Below are 19,768 nucleotides of genomic sequence, written 5' to 3' on the forward strand. Positions count from 1 at the left end.
AAATACAAACTCACGTCCCTGTGTCAGAATTAAAGGTGTTAGTTTTTCCATCTTGGGGATGATATGGCACAATGTCTGAGCTGTAATGGTAATCATTAATGCACAGGCAAGGAAATCTGAGGCACCATGATCATGTAAATGACATTGGGACTTCAGTCCCAACATCTTGATAAGCTTGTCCTATTTCCTAAATGAGAGAAAAGAGAACTCTTTCCCAAATTGTATGTGAATTCTGAAGAACTTCACCTGACCCAAGTTATTATCAAAATACAGGATCCCACCTCCTTTACCCACCACTCTTTACTTCCTAGGATCCTGCATTTAAACACAAGGAACAATGCCAGATCTTTATACAAATGTGATTTAATGAACTTAAATAGAAATGCCACTACAATCTGTCATTCACACACACACAAACCAATGGGGGTGGGGGGAGGGGGGAATAAAAATTGGATTTAAAGCAGCAGCAGCAAGAGGGAATAAGAACTAAGTCTCTTTTTGAACTAATAAACAGCATTTCTGACCTCACAATTTAACAGCTAGTTATCCAAAAAGTGGATGAAATTACCTCCACCCCACCTCCAAAAAAGGCAATTGCATTTTGGATTGTTTTTGTTTCTTAGTTCTTTAGATCACAAAATACATGTACATGTATTACAAGCAGACGCCTGTAATCCTAGCTACTCAGGAGGCTGAGATCTGATGATCGTGGTTCAGAGCCAGCCCAAGCAGAAAAGTCCCCTTGAGACTCTTATCTCCAATTAACCACTAAAAAGCTGGAGGTGGCGCTGTGGCTCAGGTGGTAGAGCACTAGCTTTGAGCACAAAGAGGCTCAGGGACAGCAACCAGGCCCCTAGTTCAAGCCTCATAACCGACAAAAAACAAAAACAATGAAACAAGACAGAAGAGCTGGATATTAGCACCACCATCTGCTATAGAAACTCAAAATGAGTTTCTTTAAAGAGGCTGGAATGTGAAAAGCTAAGGCAGCAAGGCCAGATAGAAAAACTTCTGGATTAAACAGAGCCCTCCCTCATCCACGCTGCCCCCGGCCATGCCTTCGAGAATGCCGGTAATTTCACTGGGATTGGGAGAGAAAAGTATTTGGATCTCTTTTCTCGCAACGATCCTGGGGAAATACTCTTGGTGTCCATTTTCTTAATAGCTCCTGAAGACAGGCTAGTTCCTCCCGAAGGCCAGAGATTGTGAGAGCTGACAGGCCCATCTGGGGAGGGGACAAAGAAGGGTAGAAATGAATATTATTGAAACTCTAGCTTCAGTAATCTGTCTGCTACTTCTTTATTGTTCTTTTTCCTTCAAACTATCCCTTCCATTCTACTTGATCTAAGCATTTCCCCACCTTCTACACCCCAAACCTACTCAATTTGATAACAGGAATAGTACTTCCAATCCCTTTAGCACTTTCTCCCACTCCCACTCCCCATCTCCCCTTCTCACCTGGACTTCAGGCCTTCCCCTCAGGTAGCAGCGCTTCCAGAGCCTGATCTGGGGTCCCAAATATCCAGGTAGCAATAGCCCTGGAGGTAAAGGGCAAGCTCCCCAATGTGAGGGGAGCCCCCACTCCTGGTCAGCCAGGCTTTCAGAGGAGGTAGCTGGTCGAGAGAGCCAACGAGAAGGGACTGCCAAAAGAGAAGGACTGTCTCGCCAAGGACAAAGCTGATGCAGGGGGGTCAGGGCCCCTCTAGAGAAAAGCCACATAGAACTTGGAGGTCCAGGAACCATGAAGTTTGGCTAAGGAGGAAAGGGAAGTCAAGTGGCAATTGAGAAAGCAGATAACCCCAGTTTGGGTCAGGAAGAGTGTCCTGCACTCAAAACTAACAGACAACTCTTCCTTTCATCTATACTCACTAGGCATCACCCAGGCCTTGGGACTAACTGAAATTGGTTTTAGAGAAACTTGGAAAATATGGGCACAAGATTGGAAGACTAATAAACAGAAATGAAGATAAAAGGGATGCCCTCGGTGCTATTCTAGGATTTCTCTTTTCTTTGCCACAGTCAGGTACTGTAAGTGACAGGTATCAAACAGGAGTGTGGTAGCTTTCCCTGCTAAACTCAGGGGAAAACATTGTTATCTTTCTACTCTTCTGGTAGCATAACCTATGAAAAGTCAAGGGAATTTAGGAAGCTTAGGCCTCTCACCTGTCTAGGGAACCAGGATTCTGGGCAGTGCTCCGGGTCATAGCCAGGATTATGGAATTGTAATATCTGTTCATTGCTGTAGCGTAAATCCCAGTCCCAGACAGAGAGCTGCACATTTATACAGTTCCCATCTGGGGACTGAGAGTTTTCTGGGGTATAAACTTGTGTATAGGAGTTAAACTAGACAAAGGAATCAAGAAAAGAGATGATTAAACAATATATATACACATATTATACACATATATATGCTCACAAATATGTGTGTGTATATATGTATGTGTAGAGATATATATGTCTGTATAAATTATATATATGCATATATATATGTGTATATATATATATATATATATGTATATTCCCCCCCAATCCAGAGACAAATCACTGAACTCACGCTTTCTATTTCAGGCATCAAATGTATAATAAGGTCAATTTTCCCTTTCCCAAACACAGATTTCTCTTTTTTTTTTTTTTTTTGTCGGTCGTGGGGCTTGAACTCTGGGCCTGGGTGCTGTCCCTCAGCTCTTCAGCTCAAGGCGAGCGCTCTACCACTTGAGCTACAGCGCCACTTCCGGTTTTCTAGTGGTTTATTGGAGATAGGAGTCTCACGGTCTTTCCTGCCCGGGCTGGCTTTGAACCACGATTCTCAGATCTCAGCCTCCTGAGTAGCTAGGATTACAGACGTGAGCCACCGGCGCCCGGCCTCTCAGATTTCTCTTATAAAGCAAATCAAGACAAAACTTCAGCAAAGACTTCTTGGGAGACACAGACAAAAACAAGTCAAAAACAAAGGTCACTGACCTGTCTGCCCTGCTTTCCACGCTCCCAGGGAGTATTTCTCAGGAAAGTAAGAGTGTCAGGAACCCTGACACTGTCATGCAGAGCAAGAAGGAAAAACTCAGAGAATTCAAACTCAGCTGGAAATTGCTGGAGGAGCTGCCAGACACAATCAAGGAAGAGGAGAAACACTGGGGCCTAAGAAGAGAGCAATTAAAGGTTAGGCCTGAGGTATGGCTCAAGTAGTAGAGCTTTTGCTAGTAAGTGCAAGGCCCTGAATTCAATCCCCAGTACTGCTAAAAGTAAATAAGAGGTTAGAGAGGATTGTGAGGACCTAAAAAGGTTGGATTCCATAATAAGGGGATGGGGGGGGGGGCACACAGGAATAGGATACTAAGGATGTCAGGAAATGAAAGTCTGAGTTGAAAGTAGTTCATCTGGGTTTTCAAGTTCAACATAACCTCAGGACCTTTCTGATTCACTTCCAATGGATAATAATGTTATTTTTCTCCCTCCCTTAGGTCATGCTCCCAGCCCTCCTAAATTGTTCTCACCTCTTCACTGGCCCCAGTTCCCCCAAACCGAGTCAGGAAGGGGTGACCAGCTGCCACCCACTCTCGCTGCACTACTGATTGAAAGCCAAACAGTGTTCGGGCTTCAGGGGCCAGAAGCAGCTGGACGAGTGAAGAGAGGAGGCCGTTGAAATCACGATCACCACGCTCTGGGTGGTAAAGAAGAAGGACAAAGAAGGAGGGGTCCAAGAAGCTAGGGAAGAAGAGAATGAGAAGAGGAAGCATGGCAAGGAGGATTAAGGGGGGGCAGGGAAAAGTTGGGGATAGTGGGATTAAGAAGGCATATAGATGTAAAGACAAAACAAAGCTTGAATGATTCACTTCATAGATGTGTGGATAGAAAGACCCGGTGTCACATGCAGAGGGCAGAACCACAATTCTCAAACCAGCTTCCATAGTACCCTTCCCACCTCAACCCCAACCCCCATCCCCTGACAGAAGGAAGGGGAGGGAGGGGCTAAGAATATCCCAGGGATCAAAACAACAAGCTATAGTGGGGAGGCAGAGGTGGTTATGAACTTGGGAACTCATGGGTAGTTCCTAGTGACAGGAAGATGCTAGCACTAGAAGACAAGGAAGATTTATGACCAACTCCATGAGCACTATCCAGCCAGGTGGGTAAGGGAAAAAAGAGAAGAAATGGAGTGGGCTGACCCAAGGAACTCACCTTGAAGTACTACAGAACGAACCCTGGATGTCACTAAAACTGAGACATCACTGGCCTTTCGAAGACAAGCCCTAGAGCAAATGAAGGAGAGGCTGATAAGCGTGGAAAAAGAAGTAATGGCTTGGAATAGAGGCAGACTCCAAAATCCTGCCCCTTCCTCCAAGCAGTAGCAATAACAGACATCTTGGGAAACCAAGAAGAGTTCATGCAACAATATTTAGAAACCCAAGTGTACAGACATTGGAACAGCCAGAATTATAAATCATGGCTAGAAGGATAGTACCTGACATAATCTAACCATCGTGTTCCTTCCAACGCTGAGAGCCATTTATCCTCAGCTACAGATGAGTCTGGTAGAGAGTATAGGAATCAAAGGGACAAAGAAATTAGGAGAATTGGGACTTGGGACTCAGGTCTATAGCCTGATGAGTTTAATAAGTGGTTACCTAAGACTGTGGATAGAAATGAAGTAAGTTTAAGGACGTGTGATATCACTGAATGGTAGAGTGCTTGTCTGCCATGAGCCACCAGTACCCAGCTGATGGTAAATTTTACAGATCTACTTTTTTTGTATGCTGGTTCTGGGGCTTGAACTCAGAGCCTGGGTGCTGTCCTTGAGCTTTTTTGCTCAAGTCTAGTGCTCTATCACTTGAGCTGCCGTTCTATTTTTGGCTTTTTGGTGGTGAATTGGAGATAAGAGTCTGAAAGACTTTTCCTGCCTGGGATTGGCTTCAAACCACAATCCTCAGATCTCAGCCTTCTAAGTAGCTAGATTACAGGTATAAGCCACCCGTGCCTCGCTTTATAAAGCTATTTTTTTTAAAGAGTATGTTGTTCCTAAGAAAATAGACAATCAGTCTATAGGAAATGCAAATTGGGTGAAAAACAAAGATCAAGCTTGGCACGGGTAGCTCATGCCTGTAATCCTAGGTATAATCCTCACAGGTCTAGGATCTGAAAATTAAAGTTCAAAGCCAGCCCCGGCAGAAAAACCAGAGAGATTCCTCTCCAATTAAACAACAAAATGTCAGAAGTGGAGGCTCAAGTAATAAAGCTCCAGCCTTGAGTGAAAAAAGCTGAGTTCAAGCCCCAGAACTAGTTAAAAATAATAACCCTAAGGCTCACTGGCTGAAGGATTAATCATCTACAGTAGACAAAAATGGTAAACCAGGTGAGAGTCAGCAGGCCGAGAGGCGAAGGGCTAAAGGTTATTCTCACCAGGCAGACACAGGGCCCTCAGCTTCAAGTGGGCAAGTTGGACATCTGCAAGCCCAGGCAGTTCATCCATTGTGTCTACAAGGACAACATCGGAATGCCCAGCCTGGAGCATGGACTCCACTGCTCTGGAGGGGAGAAGTTAGACACTCAGGAAAGGAGTCTTTCCAGAACCCCTACCCCTTGCATCTTCTCATCAGGCTCCCTCACCTGATGTCCTCTTTGTTAGGGTCACTGGCATTATAGAAACCTCCACATCGGAGAAGATCACTGCCCCCTGGGTGATGCCAGGATAGGCGCTTCAGATGGGAGAGAAGAAGATTATTGCGGTAGAAACTAGCTCCAGCGATCCTTGTCCCACAATGATGTCACAGACTTCCCTCCCTCTACATTGTTCCCTGACCCCTGTGACCCTCTTAACCCAATCATTACCCAAACCCTCACACTGACCGGTCCACGGCCCTGACGGAAGTGGCCAAATGTTCTCCTGACCTCACTGTCCAGAATTCGGCTGGGGACCCAGAAGTACCGGGGGAGGCTGCAAAATGGAGAGTGATGTCACAGCTTGGCTCAGTGATTATCTATCAGGCAAAGCTTTATTACCAGGAAGCTATTCCAAGGGATCTCAAGTTTTGAGACCAAGCAGATAACTGGGCTAGGAAGGTGGGGTTTGTGGGAAGTCCTACATTCAAAGGACAGGAACTAGGAGACAAGGAGTACAACAGGGGTTAGAGTAGACTAGAACCATCACCTGGTAGCTACATCGAACCTCTCGTTGACTGTGCTGACCCTCCAGTCCTTGGCACCCTGTTTCTTCAGCTCCATTTCCCAGTCTTCTAATGTCTCCAAGAGCGGAATAGGTGGTTTTCTGAAGCCAGAACCCTGGCCTAGAGCCCGAGTGACATACAGAGGAAGATGAGAAGAAACCAGAAACAGTTTCTGAGCTCTTGTTTGCAGCTGCTAGTCCTGCTTTCCACCCCCCACCCCTTCCCCAGACCCCACTGTCCTTTCTTTCCCTAAAGCATGCTTACGTACCAGCCTTGCTCAGGGCGATCCCTCCATACTGCTGGGTTTCACTGCTCTGAGCTCTGGCTTGGACAATAGCCATGGTTACCTATGGAGGAAAACACATCCCATCTTTTTGACTTGACTGAAGTGATAAGAATGCATTAGCGCTCCACTGACCAGAAGCGCAAAAACAGATCCTAGTGGAGGGGGCTTCCACAGGTCCTGGGGTCTGGGGTTAAAAAAAAATCAAGAACCCCCAAAACAGTATACTGATTCTGGAAATAATCTTAGGAATACTATAATCCAATATGCCTTGTTTTACAGAGAAGAAAATTCACTCATAGTCACACTGCTGGTAACTAGCAGAGCCAGATTAGAATTTAGGCCCTTTACCCCTCTAATACTAACATTTATCCGAGCCTTTTAGCTCCTCTCTGAAGAAAAGGAGGACTGATGAGAGGGACCTTAAAGGATAGGAGACTACTGGGAATTGTCAGGGAGGGGTTCCTAGTTCCTTTTATTTTAAATATTTTTAAGTTAGTTTATATTAGTTATAGGGGGACAGGGTTCATTGTTACAGTCTTCCAATGTTTACGCAGTATTCCAATCCATCTCATCCTGTTCCCCACTTCCAAATAACATCCTCAGTAGATTTCCTTGTTTCATTTTCTTTTCTTTTCCTTTTTGCCAGTCCTGGGTCTTGAACTCCAGGCCTGGGCACTGTCCCTGAGCTTCATTTGCACAAGGCTAGCACTCTACCACTTGAGCCACAGTGCCACTTCTGGCATTTTCTGTTTATGTGGTACTGAGAAATCGAACCCAGGGCTTCATGCATGGTATGCAAGTACTCTACCCACTAAGCCACATTTCCAGCCCCCTTGTTTCATGTTCATAATCTATTTCAACAGTATTCAACCTCCTGTACCCTCCCCAAAGGACCTCTAGTTTCTAAAGAGAAGAAGGATCTTCTGGCAGTGATTTTTTTTTTTTTTTTTACCTGAAAAGCTTGAGGTTCTAGTCCGCCAGCCTCAAAACCAATTCTGAGCAGCCGGAAGTCTCTGCCATGAATTAGAATCTCCTCAGGGATGAATTTAAGCTGGGAACCTGGATGGAGCTGAACTCGTGCTAAGCCACTCACTGAAGTCAAGAGTTAAAAGAGGAGGGTAAGCATAGTGTTGCCCTAAGAAGAGCTCTTCCCACCTATTCTCTTCTGAGAATAGAGAATGGATGAGGAGAGGTTCCAACATCCCTTTTTTGGGGGGGGGTTCCGGTCATGGGGCCTGAACTCTGGGCCTGGGCGCTGTCCCTCAGCTCTTCAGCTCAAGGCTAGCACTCTACCACTTGAGCCACAGCGCCACTTCCGGCTCATTTTTTTCTGCTTATGTGGTGCTGAGGAAGCGAACCCAGGGCCTCAAGCATGCAAGGCAAGCGCTCTACCACTGAGCCACCTTCCCGGCCCTCAACATCCCTTTTAATGACCTGCAGACTTACTAGCCTCTAGTCGCTCAATGTTGACCAAAGAAAAGTCATATTCACTGCTCAGGGGTGTATCCTAGAGAAAGCAATGACTGATGTTACAAACATCTGAAGTAACACTCATGTTTCCTACCTTGGTGATCCGTCATCCCATGTAAGAGGCCACCACTCCTAGAACCAATACCAACTATCACTGGTACATTCAAAAGAGACCCCTTAACCCATAATATTTGTCTCAATCCTTGAACTTCTTTTTTTTTTTTTTTAAGAGTGTTGCTGTGTAGGGCACATTAGCCTCACACTCACAATCCTCTTGCTTCAGCCTCCCAAGGGCTAAGATTATAGACGTGTGCCACCACATCTAGCTTCTAGTTGTTTTTTCTACTGCCTAACCATCTTACCTGACTCCGTTGCCATCCACAAGGCTGGAAGGTGACCCTAAAGTTAGTACAGATCAGGATTCCAGGCAACTCAGGTTCCAGCCCTTTTCTCAGCCCTGGGGCCCATGCTAGGATCTGCTCCCCTAAGGAGAAAGAAGGGAAGCCAGGTGTTGCCCATACTTGCAAACACCTACTCTTCTGCAGCCAGGAATCTAAAAAGGGAAGATTAAAACCCTTGCTCACTGAATGCAAGCTTGAGAATAAAGAATTGGTAAGTTTTAATACCTCTGTAACTAGCACAGAGCATGGAAAACAGAGCCTGCACCCGAATAGTTCCTGGATAAATGAGAAAAGAAGGAACAGGGTAAAAAGAACGAATACCAAGGATTCAGTTCTCTCTGCCAGCTCTGGTCAGAGAAGAGAATAAGCTTCAGGCAGAGGCACTTTGAGCCAGGAGAGGAATATGGAGGTGTCTTCGGTGAAGAATTTGGAGGGGCTTGGGAGATCAGAGTATTACCTGGCAGGCATCCAGAGGCCAAGCTGGATGCCAGAATGCCAAGCTGCCGACTCCTGGGCTCCGGCATCCTGCTTCCCTGGAAAGACTTTGGTTCAGAATGCTGAGAAGAGTAGAGGGTTAATCCTGCTCCCTCCTCCTCCTCCTCCAGCCCCGGAGTCTGGGATTACCTCAGCAGCTGTGGGAGACTGGGGGAAACTGAGCTCAGTGTCTGCGGGGAAGCTCAGGACCAGGGTTGGCAGACACGAGAGGGAGGGGCTGGTTAATGGATAATGAGACCACGAACTTGAGACAGTAAAAAAGCAGCCCAAGCTGCAGCCACAGTTGCGAGACACACCCTCCTCCCTCGATCCCGTCCTTTCCTGTTATCTGCATAGCATCCCCATCCATGCCCCCTGCCCAGCCACCCCGATTCCTTCTCCTTACCCCCATCTCTGGTTCCTCCCGCTGGGGGGCAATGTTGAAACTCTGGCCCCGACCCCCCCACCACATCTCTCTGCCTCCATCCGGAGATGGAGCAGTCAAGGATGGAAAACCTCAAGGATGCTTCAGTCCTTCTGGGGAGAGTCTGAATCTTGTAGTAAAGAAAAAGTTTGGGGCAGGAGGGAGGACCCAAGGAACAGGAGCATTTGAGGTGCACAACTGGGGGTCTTAGGAAAGGTATGCCCTGCCTCGTCTGAGTAGGTTCCCCAGAAACTTTAGTCGACTCTGGAGAGGGCGGGAGAGATGCCCAGCCCCTTAAAGGAGAAGACACACATTTTTTTTTTTTTTTAAAGTTCAGAGGAGGAGCCTGGGGGTGGGGGAAATGGAATGAGCAACGGAGACATAAATACCCAGACTCTTTACCCCAAGTCTACTTTCTAGTCTCTTCCTGCTCAAGGGTATTGGTAACTGCTTGAGGGAGGCGATTAAACTGGAATCATTTGAGCTACTGCTCCAGACTGTAAATAAGCAAAACACTCGAGGTTCAGATATTTTATGAGTCTTTCTAAAGGAGGGGAGGGAGAGAGGAATGCAAAATAGTTCAGGCCTCTTCATTTCCTCTTCTCCTAAATCTGACAAAAGTGGCTGGGAAGGGGAAGTAAATTGAGAATTGGACCTCAGAAATTCTTGCCAGGGGAGGTTTGAGAATTGAGAAAGGGCTAGTTGAAGTTTTTTGCATGTGCTTTTCCTGAGAGCAAAATGTCTCCGGTGAAGGCAAAGGGAAGTAGGGAGAGGTGAGTCACAGGCAGTAGACTCAGCCAGGGAAATTTGGGTTTAGATCCTAGGGGTAGGCCTGCGGGGGAAGACTTTTACCACTTAATCTTTCCTGTAGCACCCTAACTAGGCGCACCTCCCCCCTCCAGCACCAACAATTGACCATAATAGGTACTTGACTCCACCTCTAGCCCAGACATCTGATCACCAAATGAATGATTCAAGTCAAGTCTGCCAAAGCCCAGGGCTAGAAACCTCCACACAGCGCCTGCAGTCAAAGGCTCAACCTCCTCCCCCTCCCCCCAGCAACCCCAAGAAGCAAGGATGAGGAAGGGGGCTCAGAGGCAAATGAAAGCCAGACAGCTGAGGGTGACTGGGGGCAGAAATGCACAAATCTATTCAGACACAAAATAGAAAACAGAATGCAAGATAAGAGGAGTTAATGAGCAGCTGTTTTATTGTTACTGAGTCTGTACAGAGGCAACAATACTAAGGTGGGGACCCAGTTCTCCAAAGTGACATTTCAAGGTGCCCCTCCCTCCCCTCCACGCACACACCCTGCAGCCTCAGCTTTAAAAGTTCCTTGTTTGGCTGCAACTATGGAAATAGTGAAGGTATTGGGAGACAGTCTGGAAAAGGCAGGCTTACACCTGCTAGGAAAGGGCCCCAAAAACCGGATTCTCCAAGTCCCAAAAGCTACTGAGCATCACCACATTCCATGGACCTCAACCTCTTAGGGAGAAAAGATATTTCTCAAGGTCTATTGTAATAAGAGCATAGGAAGAGGTAGGTACCAGTTTTAAAGCCATCAACCCCTTTCCTTCCCTGTATCACTTTTTGTTCCAAACTCCTTCTATTCTTTAATACCTGCAGGTATGAGAGCAGCAGAGGAATACAGAAGAAGAAGGAGAAGAAGAAGGAGAAGAAGAAGAAGAAGAAGAAGAAGAAGAAGAAGAAGAAGAAGAAGAAGAGGAGGAGGAGGAGGAGGAGGAGGAGGAGGAGGAGGAGGAGGAGGAGGAGGAGGAGGAGGAGGAGGAGGAGGAGGAGGAGGAGGAGGAGGATCATGGAAATGAAGGGAAATCAGAGCAATTGAGTGACTTGGATCAGCACCTAACCAGGAATGCAAAAGGTGGGGGTGGGGAGCAGCTGAGGGTCGTCACAGGCAGACTACCTCTCACCACCCCGAACACAAACCCAGAAGCTCACTGGATAAGAGGAAGGGTGGAGAGGCAAGGGACTGCATCAGATTTTTCCATTTTCAGAATTTTGCTCTGGTTGCAGGTTTGTGCCAGGAGTGAAGGCTGCTGGGAGGAGCAGCCTGAGGAGGGGGGTGGAGCTGAGTGACTCACTAGATGACTCACGGATCCAGTTATAAGCATTGAAGGAGGCCAAAGTTTCTTCCCACCCCCACTCCCTCAGCCAGCCTCCGTTGCTCTTTTCTACTGCCCCTTACCCACTTGCCAATGAGGAGAGGTGGCACCCACAGAGTCTACTTGGAGACAAGAGAATAGTTTGTTGATCAGATTGAGCACATAGGGGCAAAATACCCTATGATTTTCAGACTGGGTGTCTGCAAAGCAAACAAGACAGAGTGCTTGTATGACTCATTGACTCTGCAGTTGGAAGGGAGAAAAAATTAGAAAAATCTAGGGAGCAGGTGATTTCAGGCCAGGCTGTGTGGCTAGGACACTGCCTCCTTGGAGAAAGAAGAGGACAGATTACAGATCACAGAGGTGTCTGAGCGACTCATACATCTCTGAAATGCTCTTTATTAAGGGGGAAAAAAAAGGTTACTGTAACCTTGAACCATGGTTAAAAGGATAAGAGTAGCAAGAGCTAGCTTCTTAGAAGTCCCAGAAAACCTGTCTGTTCCTTTCTTTCGGGCACCATATAGTCTAAATATAATACAGGAAGTCATTGTTAATTTTAATGTCACTAGTCTGTGGGTGTGTTTTAAGAAACAGCCTACAGGAAAGGGAAGGACTTCCATTTTAAAGCCCTCCATAATGCTGATTTTTAACACCATTTCATAGTCCTTAAAGAGACTGAATCTTTCATTGGTTATATGAGTATGAACTGAGAGCCATGTACTTGATAGGCAGGTGCTGCTCTACCACTTACTTGAGCCGTGCCTTCAGCTCTTTTAATCTATATAGTGCTGGTTCTGGGGCTTGAACTCAGGCCTGGGTACTGTCCCTGTGTTTTTGTGCTTAGGCTAGGGCTCTACCAATTGAGCCACAGCTCTACTTCTGGCATTTTTGGTATTTAATTGGAAATAAGAGTCTCGTGGACTTCCTGTCCGGGGCTGGCTTTGAACCACAATTCTCAGATCTCAGCCTCCTGACTAGCTAGGATCACAGGTGTGAGCCACTCATGCTTGGAAATACATTTTAGCGATAAATGCCAGTATGTAAGTGGGAGCCAGTGGCTCACATCTAGTCTAGTTACTTAGGGGGCTAAGATCTGGGTTCAAAGCCAACTCTTAACCTTCAGTTAACCGGCAAAAAGCCAGAACTAGAGTCAAGCAGTAGAGCACCAACCTTGAGTGGCAGCCCAGCTCAGTGGGAGTATGTGGTCCTGAGTTCAAGCTCCAGTACTAGCACCAAGAAAAGAAAATCAGTGTGAGGGAAAAGATTTTAGTTGATTCTTGTAACTTTCCATAAAACCAGCCTGGGTTAGTTAAGGGAGTGATTTTCAGTATATAGTGCCATTTGGAAGGCAATACTGACTTAAAAGAAAAAAAATCAGTAGGTACCCCAGATGCCCTGGGTTAAAGAAACCAAGGACACTTAAATTTTAAGCCTGAAAGATGTCAAACCTCACCTAGGGTACAGGGGTCTTATCTTCCCCCTTCATTCACATCCCCTTCCTATACCAAAGAATTTTTGCTCATTTCAGTGCAGCCTGTTTAAGTCTCTCCACTCCCTTTCACTCCAACACAGTAATTGCATGGGCTTTCCTATTCACCCTCTCATCTTCCCCAAATACCACAAACCAATCGTAGTCTGTCTTCATTTCCTAGGCATTACATTCTTAACACCCATGCCACCCAAACCCTAAGATACAGCAAAATGAACTTTACTATCCCATTTATAAAAATCCTCTGTGTGTGTGTGTGTGTGAGCGCATGTGCTTGTGATCTCTGGGTTCCTTGTCCATAGACTTAAGAGGTTTCTCAGTGCCTTACTAACCTTCTCAAGTAAAAAGGAATCCTTAATAAAAACTATACCAAATTTACTCCTAGAAACCTTCCCCAGAATTTCCATCTTTTTCTCTTTGAAAAGAGCAAAGGGAATTGGGATTGGCTAATTTAGAAATAAAAACAAGCAGGACAGGATAACACGGTTTTTTGATTTTGTTCATTTGTTGTCTTAAAAACACATATTAACTAGAATCTATTAACAGATCAAATCCAAACACGGCAGTCCAGTGGAGAATCAAATTTCTGGGTTTTATTCTCTGGGAAAATCCAATGTTTCCATTCCTATTGGTCCTGGCCAGCATCCTATGATATGGAGGCCTACAGGAGAAAGAGGCAAGCTGTGCAAACTCAGGGTATGGTTTGACTCACAGGGTGTCCGGTGTGGGGTAGGCAATGGAGGCTCACCGGGTGGCTCATCAGTGTTGTTCTAACTCCAGAAACAAGGACATGACTTGGGTGAGGTGAACAATGCTCTCACCTGGTCACGAAATTGGAGTACTTAAAAACCCAGGAACCAAGACAAATACTATTTTGATACAGTATTTTTTTAAGCAAAAGTTAATGCTAAAAAACCTCATGCTGAACAACATACCAGTTTTTTTGTTTTGGCAGTATTGGGGCTTGAATTTGGAGCCTCGTGCTGTAAAGGCAGATGCTCTTCCACTTGGAGCCATGTCTCCAGCCCAAAGTTTTGTCTTTAAAAAAAATTATCTTTAAGTTGTACAATTTAACAATTTGTCAATTTGACATGTCCAACCCCAGATTTTAAATAAAGACAAGATCCATCCCCATACTTGCTCCATCCAGCCTCATTTCCCTCATCCAAAGCCTGGTCCTGTCAGATCCTAAGATTTTGATATTTTGTTCAACATAGGCTTTTAGTATTAATTTGTTAAATAATGAATTAAAAATGATCGATTACTGAGTAGACTTTTAAATTGTAAACCCACGTGCTTTTCATACTAGGTTCCTGCCCTATCCTGAAATATATAAGCCTCCTCCTTGGAACCTATGGCTTCTTTAAAATAAAAGCCTAGGAATACCCATGGGAAATGATCAAATCAACAGACCAACAAGTTTGGAAAATAAATGGCTTTTGAGTTCACTGAAGAGAAAGAAACCTTTCTAGACAGAATCGTTCCAATGAGGAGGAAGTCTTGACTTGCTTTGTGATTACGGGAAATAGGATGAAAACTTTCTGTATGGGGCTGAAGGAGTGTATGCAAACAAGAGTCTGCAAACAGACAGACATACACACAGACACACACACACACAGACACACACACACACACACACACACACACACACACGCACACACACACGCCTTAGATCAGATAGGGGCAATGATTACATTCTACTAGACAGGTGCTGGTGCATACCTCAACAGCAAAACCCTAATATACAACAAACAGCCCCAATTAACATTCTGGATACTTCAGTACACTTACTCCCCTTCTTCATATGTACCCAGGAGTGTCTACAATTGCATAGATGATATTTTTCCCCAGAAAAATATAAACAAGAAAATTGGCCCAGTATTAGTCCTCTGGTTTAAAGCTCTTAGTAACGGCTCTGGCCAGAGTATAGGCTGTCCAGATTTGTGCTTTGTGCAAAATGCAAGAGTTCCTCCCTTCTGTGTCTGTATCCCCACTCCAACTCCCTGGAGAAAAGGCTTGGGTCAGGGAAAGGGAGAAATCCAAAGGCAGATGAACTCACTGGGACTAATCTGTGATCTGTGGTTATAGTTCACTAAAATAGATTTCTCTACTTACCTTTATAAATTGCCCCTAGCCCCCTTCCCCATGTTTCAACATCATTCCTAATATCAAAAATATCACTTCTTACAAAGTATTTTATTATTATTTTAATAAACTAACCACAGATTAAGGTCAGTTTTGGCTTAACAAAAGAAGCCAGGATGTTAAGTCCATTCTCCATAAGTAGAGAGGAAGGAGAAAGAATCTCTTAAATAGGAAAAAAAAAATAGCAATTAATTTTTAAATGTATTTTTGTTGGGGTCCTTTTGTTTCTTTTACTTAAAAAATTAGTCAATAAAATAAGTTGCTTTCTACAGAAAACAGCAGCAGAGGATGGTAGTGCTTGGTAGGTTTTTGGTTTTTGTTTGAAACAGTCAGGCCAAATGTCTGCCCTTCCCTAAGTGCACTCAGACCCCATGTGGTTATTGCTAAGTAGTTAAAAAATAGATCACTAGGCACCCATTCACCTGAAGAAAATTCAACACACACAGCTGCTCTTCCTATCACTTCCCTTTCCCAGAGGGAATGTTTTTGTTTGTTTGCTTTTAAATAAAATTAAAGTCTCTCTCTCTCTCTCTCTTTCTCCCTGCCAGTCCTGGGGCTTGAACTCAAGGCCTGGGTACTGTCCCTGAGCTTCTTTTTGCTCAAGGCTAGCACTCTACCACTTGAGCCACAGCACCACTTCTGGCGTTTTCTGTTTATATGGTACTGAGGAATCAAACCTAGGGTTTCATGCATGCTAGGCAAGCACTCTACCACTAAGCCACATTCCTAGCCCTTCTCTCTCTTTAAAATTACACCTTCTTAGCTTGAGCGCAGTCCTCAAAAAGGATGAGGAAAAGATAGGGGGCAATCAGCAATCTCCTCTTAAACTAGAATGGATAACAAATGACTATTTAGAAGAAAAGAAAACTTAAAAGGAAAAAAAAAATCCCCTTTTAAGTTCCTCTATTTCCTTTCTCCATAAATAGGGATTTAAAGACTATCTTCTTCCTAACAAGTACCCAAGAGCACAGATTATTGCTTTGTCTTTACAGATGCTTCAGGAGGAAAAAAAAATGTATCCAACCTTAATATCTACCTTAATTCCAATCAATAGCAAATGTGTCCAATGTCTCAGTTTCCCTCCACACTTCCAACTCCACTACCCTGGGCTTTTTTCCAACCTAAAAGAACTTTGGTCTGCTTATAATTTTTTTCTCTTTAATCCACTGAGCCTCCTTTACCTGTTCTTCCCCAAGATATCTGCCCACCTCCCACCCACACACACCAAACATTCCCTTACTACTTTCCCTTAGGTTCTGGGATGGGACCCAAAGGGTTAAGAGAATCAACATCTCTCCATCATTGTATCTCCTTAGTCCCATCAAGTCCAGCTCTGCAAAGGAATAGTACAGCCCTTTGGGCACCATCCAGCCCTGTCCTGCTCTTGCCAGTCTGGCAGCACTCCAGCGCACACACATGTAAAAGTTTCCAACCAGGCTTCCACATACATTTCTGCATTTGCCCCATCAACACCGGGGCTGGGTCTTGATAAGCCAATGAGTTGAGCTGATCTTTCTTTGTTAAGCCCCTTGCCCTCCAAGGTTCTACCCATTCAGAACCTGTGCACCAGCAGCTCCCCGCTGGGCTCACACTCCCTCCTTCTCAGTTCTTCCCTGTAACAGCAAGAGCAGAAGTTGTTTGTCTCAGGGTGTCCGTAGAAGCTGCAGCTCGGTTGTTTACATTTGGTCTGGGCTGGGGGAAGCCCCCGGGGACCTCCAGACCATCCGTCTGGCTCAGGGGGCTCTCTGTAGCCGTTGCTATAGGAATCAGCCACGCGGAAGGGGGGTGGTAGCAATGCACCCCTGTGAACTCCATCCTTGCCTGGCTCCAGAGAAGAGATGTTGTCCTGGGGGGCATAGGGTCGCCCAGGAGGGCACTGTCTGGGGAAGGTGGCATAGGGTGGCAGGCCTCCCCCACATGGACCCCCTGCCAACTGCCTCCTGGGTTCCTGGCAGTGGACTCCGCCCCCAGCAGGGCGAGGGATAGTGAAGCCCCCAGGGTAGCCAGTAGAGAAGGCCATTGCCTTGGACTCTGAGGGGGCAGTCAGCTGCTCCTCCCCACCATCTGGCTCTGGTTTTTTGGCTGGAGGAGGCCCACTACCTAACCCTCCATTCATGATCTTTCTCTCTGCCTCTTTCTGCTTCTGCTCTGCCAGGAACCTCTCCTCGGCATCAGAAAGGTAGCGCTGGATCATTTCCTCCTGATATTGGTGGCGGTGACCCATCTTCAGGGTTCCAACAAAAATAAACTTTCCCTCCCCTTGCATTGCAATCCGCATAATGCTCAGGCTTTGCATAACCTCCTGGCTATACTTGCTCCCTCCATTCCCAATTGACTCGGATGTGAGCTTCTCCGATAGAGGCCCATCCCCAGCAGCCTCCTCCTTGCCACCCTTCCAGCTCTTCAGTGAGTTTTTCTTCTTTTTCTCCAGTGTTTCAGTGCCACTGCTTATTCCCGACCCGCTCCCCACCCCTCCAGGCTTAGAGCCCTTGCTGTGCATCAGGCCGCCCATGTTCTTCTTCAGCTTGCTGCCCAAGGTTTTGCCAAAGCTTCCCAGTTTGTTAGCCACAGAATCGGCTCTCTTCTTGTCCTTCTCCCGGTCTCGCTTTGACTTGTCCTTCCGCTTGCTGCCCTCATTGCCGGTAGAACCACTGCCTACTGACTCCTTGTCTGATTCACCAGACTCGGGAGTGGATCGGGGCTCATCTCCAGCTGAGGCTGTGGGGGACTCAGGCTGGGCCAGAGGAGCCTGAAAGAGAAGAAGACACAGATATCCCTTTGGTATAGCCTGGGGAAGTCCTCCGAGACTTCCAGCAGATCACAAGGTTCCCTGCCACCAATGCCATAGAATTAGCTACATGGGGAAGGGTGGTAAGCATCCTTGGAGTAACTGCCCTGCTTCAGAGGAGGGCTGTTGCCATGGTGAGAGAAGTGCCACCCAGAAAGCCACTGTCATTTCTGGCTCCAGTCATCTCTCAAGGGCCAAGGAAAACCGTATCTAATGCCTTCCATCTCATCCATGCCAATTCCTCTCCCTTCTAATATGGAGATACCAAACAAAGCCTGACTGCTCTTCGGATGAAGGCACAAGCATACTACACACAGCTATTGGGTAAGTAGGAAAACTATTTAATAGATACCAGCGTCCTTATTATAAATTTGTCTATTTCCAACTCTGCTCAAAATTAATCTCAAGGAAGTCTTAATGAACTACCACCAACCCAAGCTTAACTGTTGTACACCCTCAAATTTTACACTTGCAGCAGTATGGAGTTTGCAGATTTGCCCTCATTCCTGTGTTCTAGTTCTAGCTCAAAACTCATGGGATCAGGAACTCTTAAGATATTCTGTCACCTTATGGCACCTCAAATAGTGACCTATCTATAATAGCATGGAACATCTGAAGTTCATCAAAAAGTCCAGGAAGAAGTATTCTTTGGAACCAATCCAACATCTTCCAGCTATCCCAGCCCTTGGTCCATTAGCTACCATGGAGAACAAATTGAGAGATCAAGCCCCACCAGATCTCCTTCTTCTTGTTGCTGAAGGTGAGGACACACAAGGGTAGGGTGGGGACAGTTGTCACCTGTGCATCAGAGGAGACAGGGATCCACTTCACATTCATGTAGCTATGTAGTAGATGCAATTTTACCTCCAGGGATAGAATTACACTGTGAACCAGAAAAAAAAAATACTGTGATATTTTAAAAGCAAAGTAGTCAAATATATTTGGGAAGTCAAGATAGGGCCATGTGGCTAAGGATACTACAGGAGTTGGGTCTGAATTATACAGCTTCATCAATTGCTGAGCTTTATGACCTTAGCAAGTCATTTCAACTCTCTGAAACCCAGCTGGAGTTGATAATGAGTTCTGATAATAGTATCTGTCCTGAGGCATTAAAACAGTGCTTAGAAGGGGCTGGAAAATGCTGTACAGAGCTGGGCACTGGTAGTCACACCTGTTATCATAACTACTCGGGAGGCTGAGATCTGAAGACGGCAGTTTGAAACCAGCCCAGGCAGGAAAGTGCCTGAGATGCTTATCTCCAAGAAACTTCTCAGAAAAAGGCAGAAGTGGCACTGTGGCTGTTTTAAGCATCATTTAGGAGATTTTGATCATTGAGAACGTATTTTTAACCAGCCATAAGTCAGCACCCAAAGAAGCCAAAAGAAGGAGGCCCTGTGTAAGAAGAGGTGAACTTTTACATTCCTATGTTCTCCCTAAGGGAAGCTATGGAGGAAGGAAGGTAGACTTAGCTCTACAGCCTATAGGAAGGGAGGATGGGGGAAGTCCATTATGGAGAAACTCCAAAAAGGCAAAAAACGACAGCAAACTATTTTAGTGGACTATATAAACTCCTTTTGGGCTTTGGCATGGTTCATATTGTAGACAGCCTGCCTACCAAGTGAGAGGCCCTGAATTCCAACCCCAATACCACAGAAACAAAACAAAAACAAGACTCTTCCTCACTAGGCCAAAAAGTATGTTTTGAGTGTCTAGGTTTTCTGTTTGGGGATTGTAGAGTGTGCATGTGCGTGTGTGTGTGTGTGTGCGTGTGCATGTGCGTGTGCGTGTGTGTGTGTGTGTGTGTGTGTGTGTGTGTGTGTGTGCGCGCGCGCAGGAACACTTCCCTACTGTAAGGAAAGAAGAAGCTGAGATTTCAGGCTTCCCATCTCCCACACAAAGTAGCTGCAAGATCCAAGAATCTTGGTGTCCAATCTTCTTCCACTTCTCCATTTCCCCAAAGAAACTGGAGTTAGGATGTAATTGTCTTGCCTCTGGGCTGAAGAAAAATTC

The 19,768-nt window shown here is 45.7% G+C and overlaps 2 protein-coding genes across 8 annotated transcripts in view; both read right to left on the reverse strand.

The window, feature by feature from the left end:
• Positions 1–347: 347 nt before the first annotated feature.
• LOC138821643 (myotubularin-related protein 11-like) lies at positions 348–9,649 on the reverse strand. The gene is given in 18 exon segments (XM_070014101.1): positions 348–1,089; positions 1,091–1,225; positions 1,459–1,752; positions 2,164–2,343; positions 2,962–3,135; positions 3,492–3,658; positions 4,177–4,247; positions 4,460–4,526; positions 5,395–5,519; positions 5,602–5,690; positions 5,842–5,929; positions 6,143–6,278; positions 6,427–6,505; positions 7,397–7,536; positions 7,891–7,951; positions 8,277–8,398; positions 8,773–8,848; positions 9,196–9,649. Coding segments are annotated over 18 exon segments (2,178 nt in total). The 5' UTR covers positions 9,262–9,649; the 3' UTR covers positions 348–981.
• Positions 9,650–11,012: 1,363 nt separating this feature from the next.
• LOC138821639 (OTU domain-containing protein 7B-like) overlaps positions 11,013–19,768 on the reverse strand; it is a 63,690-nt gene continuing 54,934 nt past the window's right edge. For 4 of the 7 annotated variants that reach the window (XM_070014090.1, XM_070014091.1, XM_070014092.1 and 1 more), the window contains 2 exons: positions 18,557–18,641; positions 11,013–17,719 (listed from right to left, as the gene is read on the reverse strand). In XM_070014090.1, the coding sequence (XP_069870191.1) occupies positions 16,523–17,719; positions 18,557–18,641 (1,282 nt within the window). In that variant the 3' untranslated portion in view covers positions 11,013–16,522. The remainder of the gene's footprint in view (positions 17,720–18,556; positions 18,642–19,768) is intronic. The other 3 variants (XM_070014087.1, XM_070014088.1, XM_070014089.1) reach the window with 1 other exon arrangement.

Source organism: Dipodomys merriami, unplaced genomic scaffold (assembly GCF_024711535.1).
Source record: "Dipodomys merriami isolate MVZ:Mamm:240054 unplaced genomic scaffold, mDipMer1.0.p SCAF_92, whole genome shotgun sequence".
NCBI lineage: Eukaryota > Metazoa > Chordata > Mammalia > Rodentia > Heteromyidae > Dipodomys > Dipodomys merriami.